The 14,426-nt window shown below is 39.3% G+C and overlaps 1 protein-coding gene across 1 annotated transcript; it reads left to right on the top strand.

Annotated features, from left to right (window-relative positions):
• The first annotated feature begins 5,353 nt into the window (after positions 1-5,353).
• LOC141766670 (uncharacterized) lies at positions 5,354-14,194 on the top strand. Its single transcript, XM_074633693.1, has 7 exons — positions 5,354-5,488; positions 5,759-5,959; positions 7,393-7,580; positions 10,431-10,644; positions 11,907-12,005; positions 12,111-12,178; positions 13,190-14,194. Exons 1-7 carry the CDS (start codon positions 5,399-5,401, stop codon positions 13,347-13,349), a joined length of 1,020 nt encoding a protein of 339 aa, XP_074489794.1. The 5' UTR covers positions 5,354-5,398; the 3' UTR covers positions 13,350-14,194.
• The last annotated feature ends 232 nt before the right edge of the window (positions 14,195-14,426 follow it).

Below are 14,426 nucleotides of genomic sequence, written 5' to 3' on the forward strand. Positions count from 1 at the left end.
GTTTTTACGATTTCTCTTAGTCATAAAAAAAGAATATATATAGTCAGTTAATGAAAAATATTATTATTACTTAAATCATTTTTATCATTAAATGTAATCTACACATGGAGGAATGTTCTTTAGGAATGCCTTGGTCCATACTAACATTCATGCCTAGAAGCTATACTCTGTACTTCTCTGTTGGTCTCTGAGCAGCTCAAATGCAGCAGTTGGGGGTGAAGTGCCTTGCTCATGAGCTACTGAACAGTGGCATGAGGGATGAGCAAGTCTGGGAAGACCAGAGACCAAACTGGGGAGGCGGTAGTTCTGTATTAAGTGCAAAAGTGCTGTCTCTATGGAAGGCCGAAGAGGCCATATATCTAAATTATTTTTATATTTTGTTTGATTGTGATCATTGAAAAAATATTTAAATCTGAAGTAGGCGAGATTGGGACAAATATGATTAAAAAAAGTTATTTTTATAAAACGGTCGCTATATCCTGACAGTACATGAAACAGGTAACCTGAAAGAAATCATGTGCCTTTGTTTTAAAAAGTGTGCAGGGAACGCCATTCCTTGTTTTTAGACAACAACAACAGTTGCAGCTGTTATCTCATTGGTTGCGCTTTGAAAGGTCAGCGCCGGCAACCAAGGTCAAAGTTGAAATAATTCACTCTGTGGCAATTTCGAGCGGTGCACCACGCCAAAGGTAGCGCTTCCGCCTAGTTTTCTCTCCCCATAGGAAAACAATGGCACATGTGTGGGCAGCTTTAGGCCCAAAAACTGCTTCACCAAGTTTCGGGAAAGATTGTGGTCAAGGTTAAAAGAAACTGACGGGAGACAGGATGTGATCAGTGTCAAAGTCAAACGACTACATAGTGTCACTTTTGGCTTTTCATACTTTTCAATTAGCAAGGCAGTAATAGCAAAGAAATGTCTCTCACACATTGTATCCTGTACCTGTATCTATTATCTGAATTCAAAAGCGATACCAACTTTATTATAAAGGCAGAACAAAAGACATCCATAGTCTCCCACTAGTCCTGTCCCGCCCCTCTTTGCCTCCACTACTGTGTCCACCTGAGAAGACCTGGAGATTGGCTATGAAGTGCGGGGATGTGGCCCTTTATAATTTGCCCCTGCTGCTGAAAATGTCACCAACATTGAGTGGTATGACTGTGTGAAGATTTCATATCACAATTTGAATTACATTTCACACTTTAAAAGATATAAGGTGCCCTCATACCACAACACAGGGACTGTGTGCCTCTGTCCCGTGCAGGTTGGTCCTATCATGTTACCTTATGAATAACGAATGACGCTCGGTCGGTGATAGGATCCACCCCGGTGAACTCGACGTGAAACTGAGAACTTCATTCACATCACATTCTGAACACAAACCAGGAGCCCGACTGAGACCGTCATCACAATTAGTGACATTTTGGACAAAGCTGCACTGATCTGGCTTTGAAATGTCACTCAGAGCCAAATCCCACACCGACCTGCAGACGGCTGGGAGGCCCTCATTAGACGACAGCCTGTACAACTCTTTCTCCATGAGCAGCAGTAACGTTAACAGAGGCAGCCGGTTCGGGAACGGGACAGTGGAAGAGGTCAAAGGTCTCTCCAGACCGACCAGGAGGCCCGTACGGGTGGTCAGGCCGGTCAGCGCCGTCAGCTCCAATGGCACCTTCCTCCAGATCAACCATCTGCAGGGAGAGCTGGTCAGAAAGAGGAAGGTAAGGAGGAGGAGGAGAGGGTGAGCAGAGGTCTGTTGGATCAGTCAGACTGTAGAAGCATCCTCAGAGATTCCTCGAGTTTTACTGATGATCTGTAGGAGAAATAGTTTATATTCCCACGGTCATTTTAGAGGGGTACTGTGGAAACATTACAACTAAACTCCTTTAGGAACGTTTCAGGAATAGCAAAGTGATCCCACAGGAAAATTTGGTAAAGTTTATGATAACCATAATTTATAAATGGTAAATTGATAGCTAATTAAATTTAGTTAACAGTTATTATACTGTTAACAAACAACAAAATGATAAATAATAATGTTTTTTAATTATTAGTAATGCTATGCTATGCTTTTATTTTAACAGTTTATTGTTGCACACATTATAAACATTTTTATATATATGAGGGATGAGCAAGTCTGGGAAGTAAAAATATAAAATAATATAATAATAAATAAAAAAATAATAATAAAAAAATAAAATTATATATATATATAGTATTAAAAAAAAATTATATTAGTAATGCTATAATTTATGTTATTTTAACAGTTTATTTTTGCAAACATTTTTTATACTACATATATAAGTATCTGTTAATGATTGAGATATTATTTGTAAATAATTTGTATCTATGTAATGTTTAAATTTACAATTTATTTGTAAAGCATCTATAAACATTACATAGATATTTGTAACACTTTCTTAATGGTTAATAATGGTTAATAATTGGTTTATAAACCATCTATAAACATTATTTGGTTGGCTATTATGAAGTTGCAACTGATGATTATAATCAGTTATTATAATACCTAATTAAATAGTTAATAAATACTTTGTAAAGCATCTATAAACATTATTTAGATAGCTAGTTAATAGTTTGTCAGTGCTTAATAAGGTTTGTGGTCTATCTACCTCTATCTATCTTTACAATCATCTGGTAATCATTAACAAATATTTAATATAGTTATTTGTATAATTATTATAGTATATAATATAGTTATAATGTGTACAAGAATAAACTGTTATTAAATAGTTTATTAGTGTAATCAGAATGTAATTGTTAATGTCGCTTATCAGCTACGATGAAATATATAATTTATAAACTAATTATTTCATATTACACAAACTACTTATAAAATAATATAAATGATACTAATTAATAAACATTATTAATTATCATGTCATTGTTTATTAACTATGTTTAATTAACCCTCAATTTACCATTTATAATTGATGGTTATTATAAAGTCCCGGTAGAGGTTTACTACGGAATGGTCCCATAAGAGAAAATAAGTGAGTACAACTGAAACTAAAGTAATAATGTTAAGTCTAACAATTAACAATTACAAAGAGAACACTGTATAGTAAAAAAGTCTACCTCTATCTGTTTTCAATCATATCGTCAGATCTTAGTTAAAAGAAAATGATGTGACCACAAATAGAGTTGGAACAACATAACTTATATGATCTTTTGCCTGAAATGTCTGTATCTAATTTTGTCTGGTTCCAAATGTGCATCGAACTCTCAACATTAATAAGAATCAAGGTTCGGTATACGTCTTGTTTTAATAAAAGAAGTATACAGAAAGAAATGATGCAGATTATTTTCCCTTTAAAACTCTGCTTTCAATTTCCCAAACCTGATTTCAATTACAGAATTATTATTATTATTATTATTATTATTGTTTCCTCATAATTATGAAGTTAATCTAAGAAGTCAGGACACAGTGAGAGACAGTGACTCACAATTGCCGCGACCAGGTGTAACCGAATGAGTGCTAAAGAACTAACAGAATGTATAATGAGGAGATTAGTCAGCTCCACTGTTGCTAGAAACATATCCTAACAGGACGTGTCTAATAAATATTAATAGGTCTCGTTGTGCACCAATGCAGATCGTCAAATAACTGCTAGCTCACTACAGGTGCAGATGAGACATTCTGCCTCAAACACATGCCGTGTATTCATCAACCACACTTTGGTTTGACGTCATCTCCTTTTTGTGTCCCCATGAACGAAACATTGCATATGTCCTTAGTAAGTCTGGCCCATAGTGTTGTTGGCGTTACGAAGCACCAGTCTTGCATTAAACGTCTGCTGTTGTTGTGCATGTGGTTGTTTCCACAACACAGATGAGGTGTTGAAAAAAATACTAGAAATTGCTGGTTGTCGTGACTGATACGATGAATGTGAGGAAAAGCTACGTGACAGCTGACAGCTCCCTCTCGTGGAGAACCTGCAGCCTGTTAAATATGACAGAGAGTTGGAAAACAAATACTTTATGGTGCTTTGCAACTAAAAATATGTCAAGTCACTGAAGTCATTTAAGAAGCTGAGAACAATCTAAGTCCGTTAAGTAGCTATTGTGGGACTTTCAATCATACCACATGATCTTTATCCCCAAATGGAGGTTGCCTAGTTTTCATTGAATTGTAGTCGTACTTAAAGAGGTGGGAAGACAGACTCCATATGCTGATGAAGAACATGCAATATAATCGAAAGCTCTTGAACAGCTACTGAATGAACCTTGTGGTGGAATTTTCAAAATTACTTGAAGCTGGGGGAGGCACTTTATTTTTGGCGTTATTGGGCAAAAATGCAATAATAATTCAATAATATTATGCACATGCTTCACACACTAACCAGTATGAATACTAGTCATTAATTTCAATCATCATTCTGATCATCACTGTGATCCTGATGCCGTTATATAGCGGCAATTCTATGAGAAATACCATTGAATCATACTGTGATTCGAGGCTCTATAGCGAGCTACAATATCGGCAAAGCGTTTCAGAGATGGAGAGAAAATGTTGCTGATAGTTTAGCCTTCTGCTCACTGTAGCCGTCGCGGTGAGCTCACACAGAAATCTAAACTATGAGAGAGATGGAGAAAAAATGATGCTTTGCCTGAGCTAATACAGCCGTAGCTACCGTAGCCGTGAGACTAGCTCACAGCGCTAGCCTCAGTCATGAGCAGAAGTCTAAATTCTAAGCTACATTTTTTTCTCCATCTCTGAAAAGCTTCGCCGATATTGTCAGACTCTTTTTGATAAGGCCGTCTTCTTTTTTTTGGGTTGCTTTGCAGTGTAGGAAGTTGTTGCCAATGCCGGGATAGTAACTTCTCCTGCATTGAATCAGGCTGTGCCCAAAAGGACGTGCACGTGCATCTGTATTTCTAGAACAGCCAATAGAAACGCTCTCTCTCTGAAATGAACTGTGATTGGCCAAAGTCTTCCGTCACGGGCTAGATATTTTAAAGCCTGAAAACAGAGCCATGAGGAGGTGCAGAAGTCTAGTTTTCTCTCAGAACACTTGAATTACAATATGAGGAAAGTTTTTTATAGATTTGAAAACCAATGATGCCAAAAACATTCTGCCTGCTGCCACTTTAAATTGCTTTTTCCAAGGTCAAGATTGAACTTTGAAGGTAGGTTACAAGTTTAAATGTTAATCAAACGATAACATTAAATTCTAAAATGGTAAAAAAAAAAAAAAAAAAAGAGTCAATATTCAGAATATAAATGTATTATTTGCTTTTGCTTTAAGTGTGGAAAAGAATTTTCATGTTGATGGTTGGATGAGGAATTTCTTACCGGCTCCAGTCAGAGTCAATGTCATCTTTCCTCAGGAATGCGAGGATCTGAGAAAAGAAAACAAGTACTTATCAAATGAGATCCACATGGAGCGGATCATGATGCGCACAGAGAGCGAGCTGACCATGAGGAACCTCAGGAACCTGAACCAGGAGCTGCAGGCTCAAGTCAAAGAGGTACACACAAACACTGGACTTAGTTTTAAACAGTGGGTCACTCCAGAGATAAGAAAAAAAGAGCCACTTTATGGCAACTGCAAAAGAGCCTGAAAAAACATGCAGGTAGTGAAATACATAAAGGAGTTTCATGTAGTACCATTAACACACTGTAGTAGCTCACTGTCTTTGGAGTCTTATTACATCTAGAAACAAAGGCAGGCATCTACTGTTTCCTGACCAAGTCACTACACTATATACACCCACCTCTCTCTCTCTGACCCCCATCAGCTGAACCAGAAGCTGTACCAGAGCCATCAGAGGGCGGCGTTGTGCTCACGAGCCGCAGACGAGGCAGAGGTGTCCAGAGGGGAGGCGGAGAAGATCAGGGCGCTAGCCGAGGCCCGGGCCCTCGGGTGTCAGCGGGACAAGGGGGCCGCAGAGGCCGACAGGAGCCGCCTGAGTGAGGAACTGCAGCAGCTGAAAAAGGAGGTTTGACACAGTTATTGTCAGCTGATCTGCACAATCACCTTTGAACAACTTGTAAGCGACAGAACAGAGATAATTAGAGGCAGCGATTAGTGTAACTGTAGTCCAACATGTAATGTATATGCTCCTTGGGTGCTCCATCATGACTCCATCAGGGTGGGATGTTACACTGACTGCAACTTCATCCCAAATGTCAGCAGTTTGCATTAACAAGCAAATTATACAGTAACAGTAGAACCGAAGCACGGAGGGTCAAGCCAAGTCACTTTATTTATAAAGTGCATTTAAAGAGTGAGGCTGGTTATATTCCATATTCTTCTTATTGTCAACAAATCCAATAAACAGACCAAAACCAACACTTAATAGATCAAACTAACAAGTATTGTCTGTTCAGAACACACAACACAACGGTTCATGTGATATCTTACGGAAAGTTATTTTGTTATTTTTCGTGTGTTTTCATACGAACGTCCAGCAACACGAGCGATCAGTGTGCCTGTGCAACCCGTGTAGTGTTTAGGCAACAAAACTACTTGGTTAGGTTTAGGAAAAGATCATAGTTTGGGTTAATATAACTACGGAAGTGGTGTAGACTTCTGGTTTCACACCGAACACAAACAACGTTCTCCTGGGTGATCCCGTGTTTTTTAAACTCACCCTTCCACCCTATTCTGCCTATTTTTTGCCGCTCTTTATACTACGTCACTTGTCCAAGGCTCACAATTACTTGGGTTACATACGAACTGATTATGTGGGTTGTATACAAATTGTAGCTCATTAGGGATCCTTCATTATGTTGATATGGCTCTTTTTTGAGTCAGTCCCACTTACGCTATCTTGCTCCAAAGAGCACCAAATAAGTATTAATCCACCACTGAAAATATTCCCCAAGAAATACACTGTTTCCTGCAGATTGAGTAACGTTTTTTAAAAAAGCACAGTGGCCAGCTCTCTCAGAAAATCACCATGCCTATTTTAAAAATGGACCTATATCTTTGTGATCCGTTTTTTTAAGACGTCTTCAGTCTGGAACAAATCAAGTACCACAGACCGGGTAGGAAAGTTGGAAATTATGGGGTGATGTGGTCTCTCTTTTTGAACCCGTGAGTTTCTCCAGATCACGAGGGGGGGAGAGGAAAGACTTAAATTAATAAATAAACAAATTATGGTGAATAATCATTTCCATAATTATTGGATTACATATTATTGATGAGCAGAGCAACAGACATCAGATGACTCTTTATGATCTCTTTAACCAAACTGGATGTGGAATATTTTTAGGAGCAGTTTCCTGACAGAGTTCCCTCTCTCTGTTACCAGCACCAATATCCCTCAATCAGCCCGGGCATAAACAGGATATGACATTATCAGAGGACTGAATCGACTCAATTACGACCTGTGACACTCATTTGGCATCTTCTTTTTTCTTCTTGCAGCACACTGATCTGCAGCTTTCAGTGGCACGAACAGAGAAGAGCTACTTTGAAACCAAGCTGAAGCTGGACCGGGTGTCTGGGGAGAAACAGGCCCTGCTGCAGGAGAACAGGAGCCTGGAGGGAGACAGAGACGACCTCCGACACAAGCTGAGACAGATCACTGACGAAAATGTCCAGATTAAACACAAGTGGGTATATTTCATGGCCGAGGATAGAGCCCTGTTGTACACCAAATTTCTGCCGGACGTGTGACATTTCAGAAGAGACAAACACTATTATTATTATTATTATGCTGACAGTAGTGTGAAATCCAGCGGTTACATTACAGCAGCACCAGACAGCCTGGTTACCAAATGGCGTATGAATAACACAACAATTTCTTAAGTCATTTCATTCGTTATTGCTATGCTGTTTTTTGCTTTTCGTGTGTCATTTCACACCGTCCCAATGCTACAACGCTCAGAGCAAGTGCTCCGGAAGTCAGGTGACGTAGAACGAGAAAGTCCACGTAAGGAGGAGATCGAGGTGGATGGATGGGTCAAACAAACACATAACTTTGACCGCCGTTTGCGTGAAAATAAAAGTCAACTGTTGACTTATTTACATTGACTACTTAACTTATGTACTTAACTTCATTTACACAACAAATGTCCTTATTTTAACCCAAACCACGGTCTTTTCCTAAACCTCACCAAGTATTTGTTTTCACAACATTAATCACGTGTTTAAAACCGCAGCCGTGCATCCGTATGTGGGGAGTTGGGAATGAGAACGCCGTTAAATGAAGCTTGAAGCTTGAAATGCGTGACACGCAAAAGGTCCTTAAAGGTCCAAGGATCTGGCAGTATCTAACAGTGAGGTGAGGAGATTACAACCAATTGAAGCCTCTCCCCGTGTGCCAAGCGTATTGGAGAACTATGGTGGCCGACGTGAAAGTCCCTCTATAGAGCCATCTGGAGCAGAGTGTGTGTATGTGGGAAGTGAGTGGTGAAGCGAGAGAGAGAGCGGCGGTGACAGGAGCGAGTAACGTTATCGACTCCGGCTCAAGCAGGAAAAGTTAAAAGAGTTTGGTTTGTCTCATTTTAAGGTAACAAATGCCCAACAATTCTTATTATCAGGTGATTATACACTAAAGAAAACATACTTATTCATATTATATTCATATTCTGCCAATAGATCCCCTTAATTGTTACACATCGGTCCTTTAAAAATGGCGTGCTGTTTATGCGCCTTCCCATGAAATCACGTTGCACCAGAATACTGCATCTGCTTGAATAAGAAGATTAATTTAAAACTCTTAAAAACACAGTTTCAGTGTGTAAGTACTCAACATGTAGGGAGGTGATGGGTCAAGGTTTGTCTCTTTAAAGTGACTAAATGATTGCTTTTTGAAACTAGTCAGGCGCACAGTCAGAACAATGTGAACTGAGAGTAGACCATATGGCCAGTAGGGTTAAATACCTCTTTAAGAAGGGAGGTTGTAATAATGTCAAAAGGGCCCAGAGGAGGGATGTTTCATGTCACCCACTTCTCGTATATAAAAACAGGAAAAGCTAAACGGCGAGGTTGAATGTCAAGCCTGATTGTAGCTCTTTATCAGCAGAGAATATAGTGGGAACGTACTCCGCCTATAGGAAGCAATAAATCCACACATAACAGCAAACTATAAATCGCCTTAATGAGATGAGATTTTCGTCAAAGGAGGGTCCAGCGTCACGTTACGATAAGTGATTTTGTTTTTAATGTTTTGAAGTCTTTCAGACCCTTTGGTTGAATATACATCTCGTGCTACCATTTTGGGACCACCCACTGCTGCATCATACATTAACTGCATAAGTACTTGATCTCCATTTATGCTAAATACCAGAAAAGACTTTTTTTTTCTTGCTGGGAGCATAAATTGTAACACTAGAAGAAGAACATCAGATCAGATGGATTGCTGCACATCTAATCTAAACAGTGTTCGTCACAAAGCCCGAAGCATCAAAGCAGATGACGCTGCTAAATGTTAGAGTTATCATCTTTGCAAGATTAATTCCTGTCATGTTTTTTTGCAGGATTTTTGTGTTAAGTTGTGGGTGAATTAAACTTTCAGTGCCCAAAGCAATGTCCCGAGTTGATCTTAGTTTGCAGCCACACTGTAAACATAATAGAAAATCAGCTGTAACAAAAGAAAAACATTTCTGCTTGAGTGATGAAGGCATCCTTGAAGTTTCACAATTGGTGTGGCAATTATGGCGTTTCACATAACAACTCTTTGAGCATTATTAAAGCCCAACCAGTACTTTATGAGATCAGTGGAGATATAATGTGAGTTAGGACAGACCCAGTTTAGGAGTGTGTGTTACACACTGTATATATACTGTATATGGGAAAACAGAAGATCAGTGAGAGCTTGACTGGAGGAGCTGAGAGGAAAGCAGAGGAGATGATGGAAGCGGGAAGGGAAGAATAAATAACAATAATGAATGTCAAAGAAGAGAAGGGCGGTTTGACTCTAAGACAAGTTTCACAAGAGAAATTATGGATTTCAAACACTACCTTAAAAGTAAAAAAACAAACACACGTCTTCACCTTCTTTTGGACGAGAGTATAGGTGGTCTCTGGGCAGTGTCAGTGATCTTGGGCGATTCTTCAAAGGAAAAAAGGGGGGGAATTCCTAAATCCAGATGTGCTTAGTTACTATATATCTATCCAAACAGCACAGGTACGACAAAGAGGTATAAATTTCCCTCTTTAATAGCTTGTTGCTTTGATTTACTGGCTGATATCTTGCTTGTTTTGGTATTCGCGAGAATGTTAAATGGTTTTCATTTTGGACAAGCAAGTGCAGACATGACGTACGGAGTGCTTTGAAAACACAAGATGAGTTTGCGCTGAAGTTCGTTTGCAAAATAGAAGTCACAAGATTGGAATGGAAAGGAAAAGATTCAGCCAAAACAGTAAAAGAATTTAAAAGAATCAAAACAACGTCTCCGCAGTCCGGTGGTAAAAATTAAAAGATATTTTGGGATGTAATTTCAGTCTTGTGTTCACAGCGAGATGAATTCGAGGCGCAGGGCGATGGCATCGGAGGAGGAGGCCAAAAAGGCCAACCAGACTCAGCGGGAGGCCGAGGCCGAGAGGCGTCTGGCTGAGAAGGAGAGGCAGGAGAGAACGGCCGAGTGTCTCGGCTGGAGGGAGAAGCACCAGGAGTTAGCCGACCGGTTCAGAGGTCAGGAGGACATGAAGGCTCTGAGGCAGAGCAAATCAGTAAGAAAGCATCCATCTCCTGTTCATCACACCTCAGTAAACTGATCACACGCTAGTGTTCTCTGAAGTAGACAAGGAGGACGTCGTCCAAGTGATCAAATATGAATCAATATTCTGTTACTGTAATGCCTATTTATCACATAAAATGTTTTCAGAAACATCTTGTAGTTTAGTGTTTAGCTGTAAAATGAGAAAGTTGACAGTTTGATCGGAGTTCAGAGTGATTGACAGCTCAATTGAATGAGCAGCCAATAGGAACGCTCTCTCTCTGAAACGATCTGTGATGGGTCAAAGTCTCCCATCACTGGCTAGATTTTCTAAAGCCTGAAAACAGAGCCATGAGGAGGTGCAGAAGAATTTGAATTACAATATGCTGAAAGGTTATTATGGGGTTTTTGCCCAATGATGCCAAAAATATACTGCATACTGCAGGTTTAAATAGGCATTAGGCGTCGCTATAAGCACCATAGATGTGGGTCAATAGGGGCCTACTACACCTAATAATAGGTTTTATCATTTATTCCCATGGTAGATTGCTGAAAGGAGTTATAAACGAAGACAACAGCGACCTCTAGCGACCGTAGTAATTATGACAGGAGCAGTCGCGGAAGTCAGTTGCTGTAGACGGTGTGAAACTCCATAAGGGGTGGAGGTTGGAGGCGATGGATGAGACACAAAATAAGGGTTTCCACGCAGGAGACCGGGCTTTGCATCCTGTGTGAAACCAACAACATGTAGTTGTCTTTGTGTTTGTAAGCGTTAAGTTTGACTTTCACTTTTGAAACATACTTATTTTAAGCCAAAACACAATGTTTTTCCCTAAACTTAACTAAGTGGTTTCTTCGTCTAAACCTAAAGAAGTTGTATTTTTGTTGACTAAACCTAAAGAAGCTTTTTTGTTTTGTTTCATTTCATTCAGTTTTGCATGTTAGAACATGTTGCTTTTAAGTTTCATTTTCACTTTTACAACATAGTAGGCATTAACAGGCCCCTAATGACCCACATCTATGATGCTTATAGCGACCGGTAACGCCTACCTAATGGCCTGATAACAGTCAAATCGAGTGGTGATATAAACGTCAGCACACAGCAGAAGTTAAAAGTTGAGTGGTCATTTGCTTGTAACGATTACTGCTCAATAAAGGCGAATCACATGTTTTCACAGGAACAGCAAATTACATGTGTGGTCAGTGCAAACACACTTTGTTTTGTCTGTGGTTAATCCAAATTTAAGGTACATTTTATGTTTGTTTTCCCAACAGTGTCAAGCCAACATCAAGAGTTATTTCCTCTGCATGACAGAAAGCGATCAGAGGGTTAAAATCCTCAAAAATCAAGACGGCAGCCCGAAAAATTTTACGGTGAGATGACTCTACAGCTGGGTTCATGAAATCATCTAATAATGTAAAAATATATGTACGTATATGGTAAAGCAACCAGTTCTTGTGTCATATAATTTTGTTCAGGAGGGAGACCCTGTGTACATCTCCACCCCCGAGTCCAGTCCTGAAGAGCCTGAAAGGAGTTCCTCCAGGTAACGCTGTGTGGCCACCAGGAGGCTCTAAAAACAGCTAATCATACTAACCTGGTGGAAAAACCATCTACTGTATCTATCTATCTAAACTATCAACTGAGAAAATATTCTTGTTTTAGTTGGATGACCGCACACTTTTGGCATTATTATTCAGAGGTTTTATGGGTCTAATAACTTAAAATCAATTAATGGAGGAGAATTTAACACATTATTGTTCACATTATTTAAATATTATGGGTTTTTTTAATGCTTGTGTAAATCAATGGAGCCTCCGTTAACATTAGTTCCGTTATTTAGCCAAGCAGGACTGTGCTGCCCATCGGCTTCTAACAGGTAATGTTACTAAATCTCCCCCTAATAATCAGAGATATGGAGATTTCATCCAACACTGACAAAATGTGAGGTCCTGTATTAATTTTACAATTCTTATTTCTGTTTTGCACAGGTTGAGGCCCCTATGTGTAAAGTATGTTAAATTACTCTTAATGTCTTATGTTATTGTTTGTAGAAAAATGAGGGAGAACAGGTGAAAGCCTTTCACTCTGTAGGTGTTGCCATTTCCTTTTTTTGATACTAAATACTAATACAAAAAATAGGAGAAATACAGGTGGAAAGAAAAGCGTTATTACAAAAACAAAACTGTGAAATAGGGCTGCACAATTAATCAAAGTTTTATCAAAATCGCAATATGCAAATTGCAGTAGGGGCAATATTTGTTACAGGTGAAATGTGTGTCAAAATACCATTTTAAATTAGATATTGTGGTGCTACAGAGATGTTTTGGCCTACACATATATATTACAGACAGAAAAAAAATCTTTGTTTGGTACAGATCCCCATAATGTTTTTCAATGAAAATGAGAATAAAGATGTAAAAATAATCATTCTATCTTATATCACAAATCATATCGCAATTGTAATATCAGTCATTTTAAAGGATTTTCCCCTGAAAGAGATCAGTTGCATTGTAAATATGCAATAACTCACTAATTTTTGTCTGAACCCTCTCAGGACCATGTTCAGGGTCTCGGCCCCGCACACGGGAAGGGATCCGGGCCCGAGTCATTTTGATGAGCTGCCCGCCTTCGGAGGAGAGCGACCCGACTCTGCTCCTCAACGCAGGAGCAGGAAGGTGGTGGATTACTTCTGGATCCCTACAGACCAGGAGTAGTCGACCGTTAGAAGAAGAAGAAGAAGAAGGGTGAAACCTGCTTTGCTTGGTCACGACAGCAGGCAGAGGAGATTTTTGAAAGAAATTGTTGAAAATGCTGCGATGACGTAACAAACAAACAAACCTCCAAACCTCCAGGCTCTGGTCCTCTCTCTCAACCTCCCAGCCTGCAATCCATCACCATACAGCCTGAATCAACTCCTCCTGCCTCAGTTTTCATACTGAGATGGGATCCATCTAAAAAAATCTTGTACCTGCTCTTTAAAATAAATCTAAAATGTATTTTTACCAGCTTCAATAGTTCCTATATCGATCACAAAACAAATTTGACTATTTCTATCATGTGTTATTCCGTGTTAAAGCTAGGGTTGGTAATCTTGAGAAACTAGCAAAGGCAAGCTAGATTCTTAAAAATGATCCAACCTAAAAACCCAGCCCAGTGTTGCCAACTCTTTTCCAATTACAGTAGCTAGCAGCACTAGCTCCAAAAGTCCCTAACTCTAGAGCGAAAGTCCATGGTCATTATTATCGTAAACATATAATGAACGTAAAGTACTCACAGCTGTTAAGCTAGCAGCTTGTGGAAGACTACGGTTACGAGCAACGAGTGCACGCAGGTAGACGGGTAGTGCGTCCAATCATTTCATAGTCCTGCGACAGTCACAGATAACTGTATATAACTATAAAAATGTTTTTGAAGATCATCAACCCTAGCTTTAAATAAAAGCTTAAAGGTGCAGTGTGTAGGATTTGGTGGCATCTAGTGGTGAGGTTGCAGATTGCAACCAACTGAAACATTACGTGTGTTACAGTGTGAAGCGTTTTGATGCAGAGTTTGGATATGTAAAGAAAAGCAGTTAGTGCTAGCGCCTAACACACCTTTATCTCCAGTTGCATTGTGGGTAACGCAGTGACCAGGTGCAGTTCAGAATAAAAAGGATGATTTATATAAATATCTATACAGGTTACTTCTCAAGCTTTAGGTTGATGTTCACAAGTATTAACTGAACAAATGTCTGATGTTTTAAAATCCTCAACATCCTTGTTTAAAGGTGCAGTGTGTAGGATTTGGCGGCA

Source organism: Sebastes fasciatus, chromosome 4, assembly GCF_043250625.1.
Source record: "Sebastes fasciatus isolate fSebFas1 chromosome 4, fSebFas1.pri, whole genome shotgun sequence".
Lineage (NCBI taxonomy): Eukaryota > Metazoa > Chordata > Actinopteri > Perciformes > Sebastidae > Sebastes > Sebastes fasciatus.

Coding starts and splice junctions, on each gene's coding strand:
- LOC141766670 (XM_074633693.1), top strand. CDS start 5,399: ATGGAGCGGATCATGATGCGCACAGAGAGCGAGCTGACCATGAGGAAC. Junction 5,960..7,392: donor TGCAGCAGCTGAAAAAGGAG/GTTTGACACAGT, acceptor TTCTTCTTGCAG/CACACTGATCTGCAGCTTTC. Junction 10,645..11,906: donor CTCTGAGGCAGAGCAAATCA/GTAAGAAAGCAT, acceptor TTTTCCCAACAG/TGTCAAGCCAACATCAAGAG.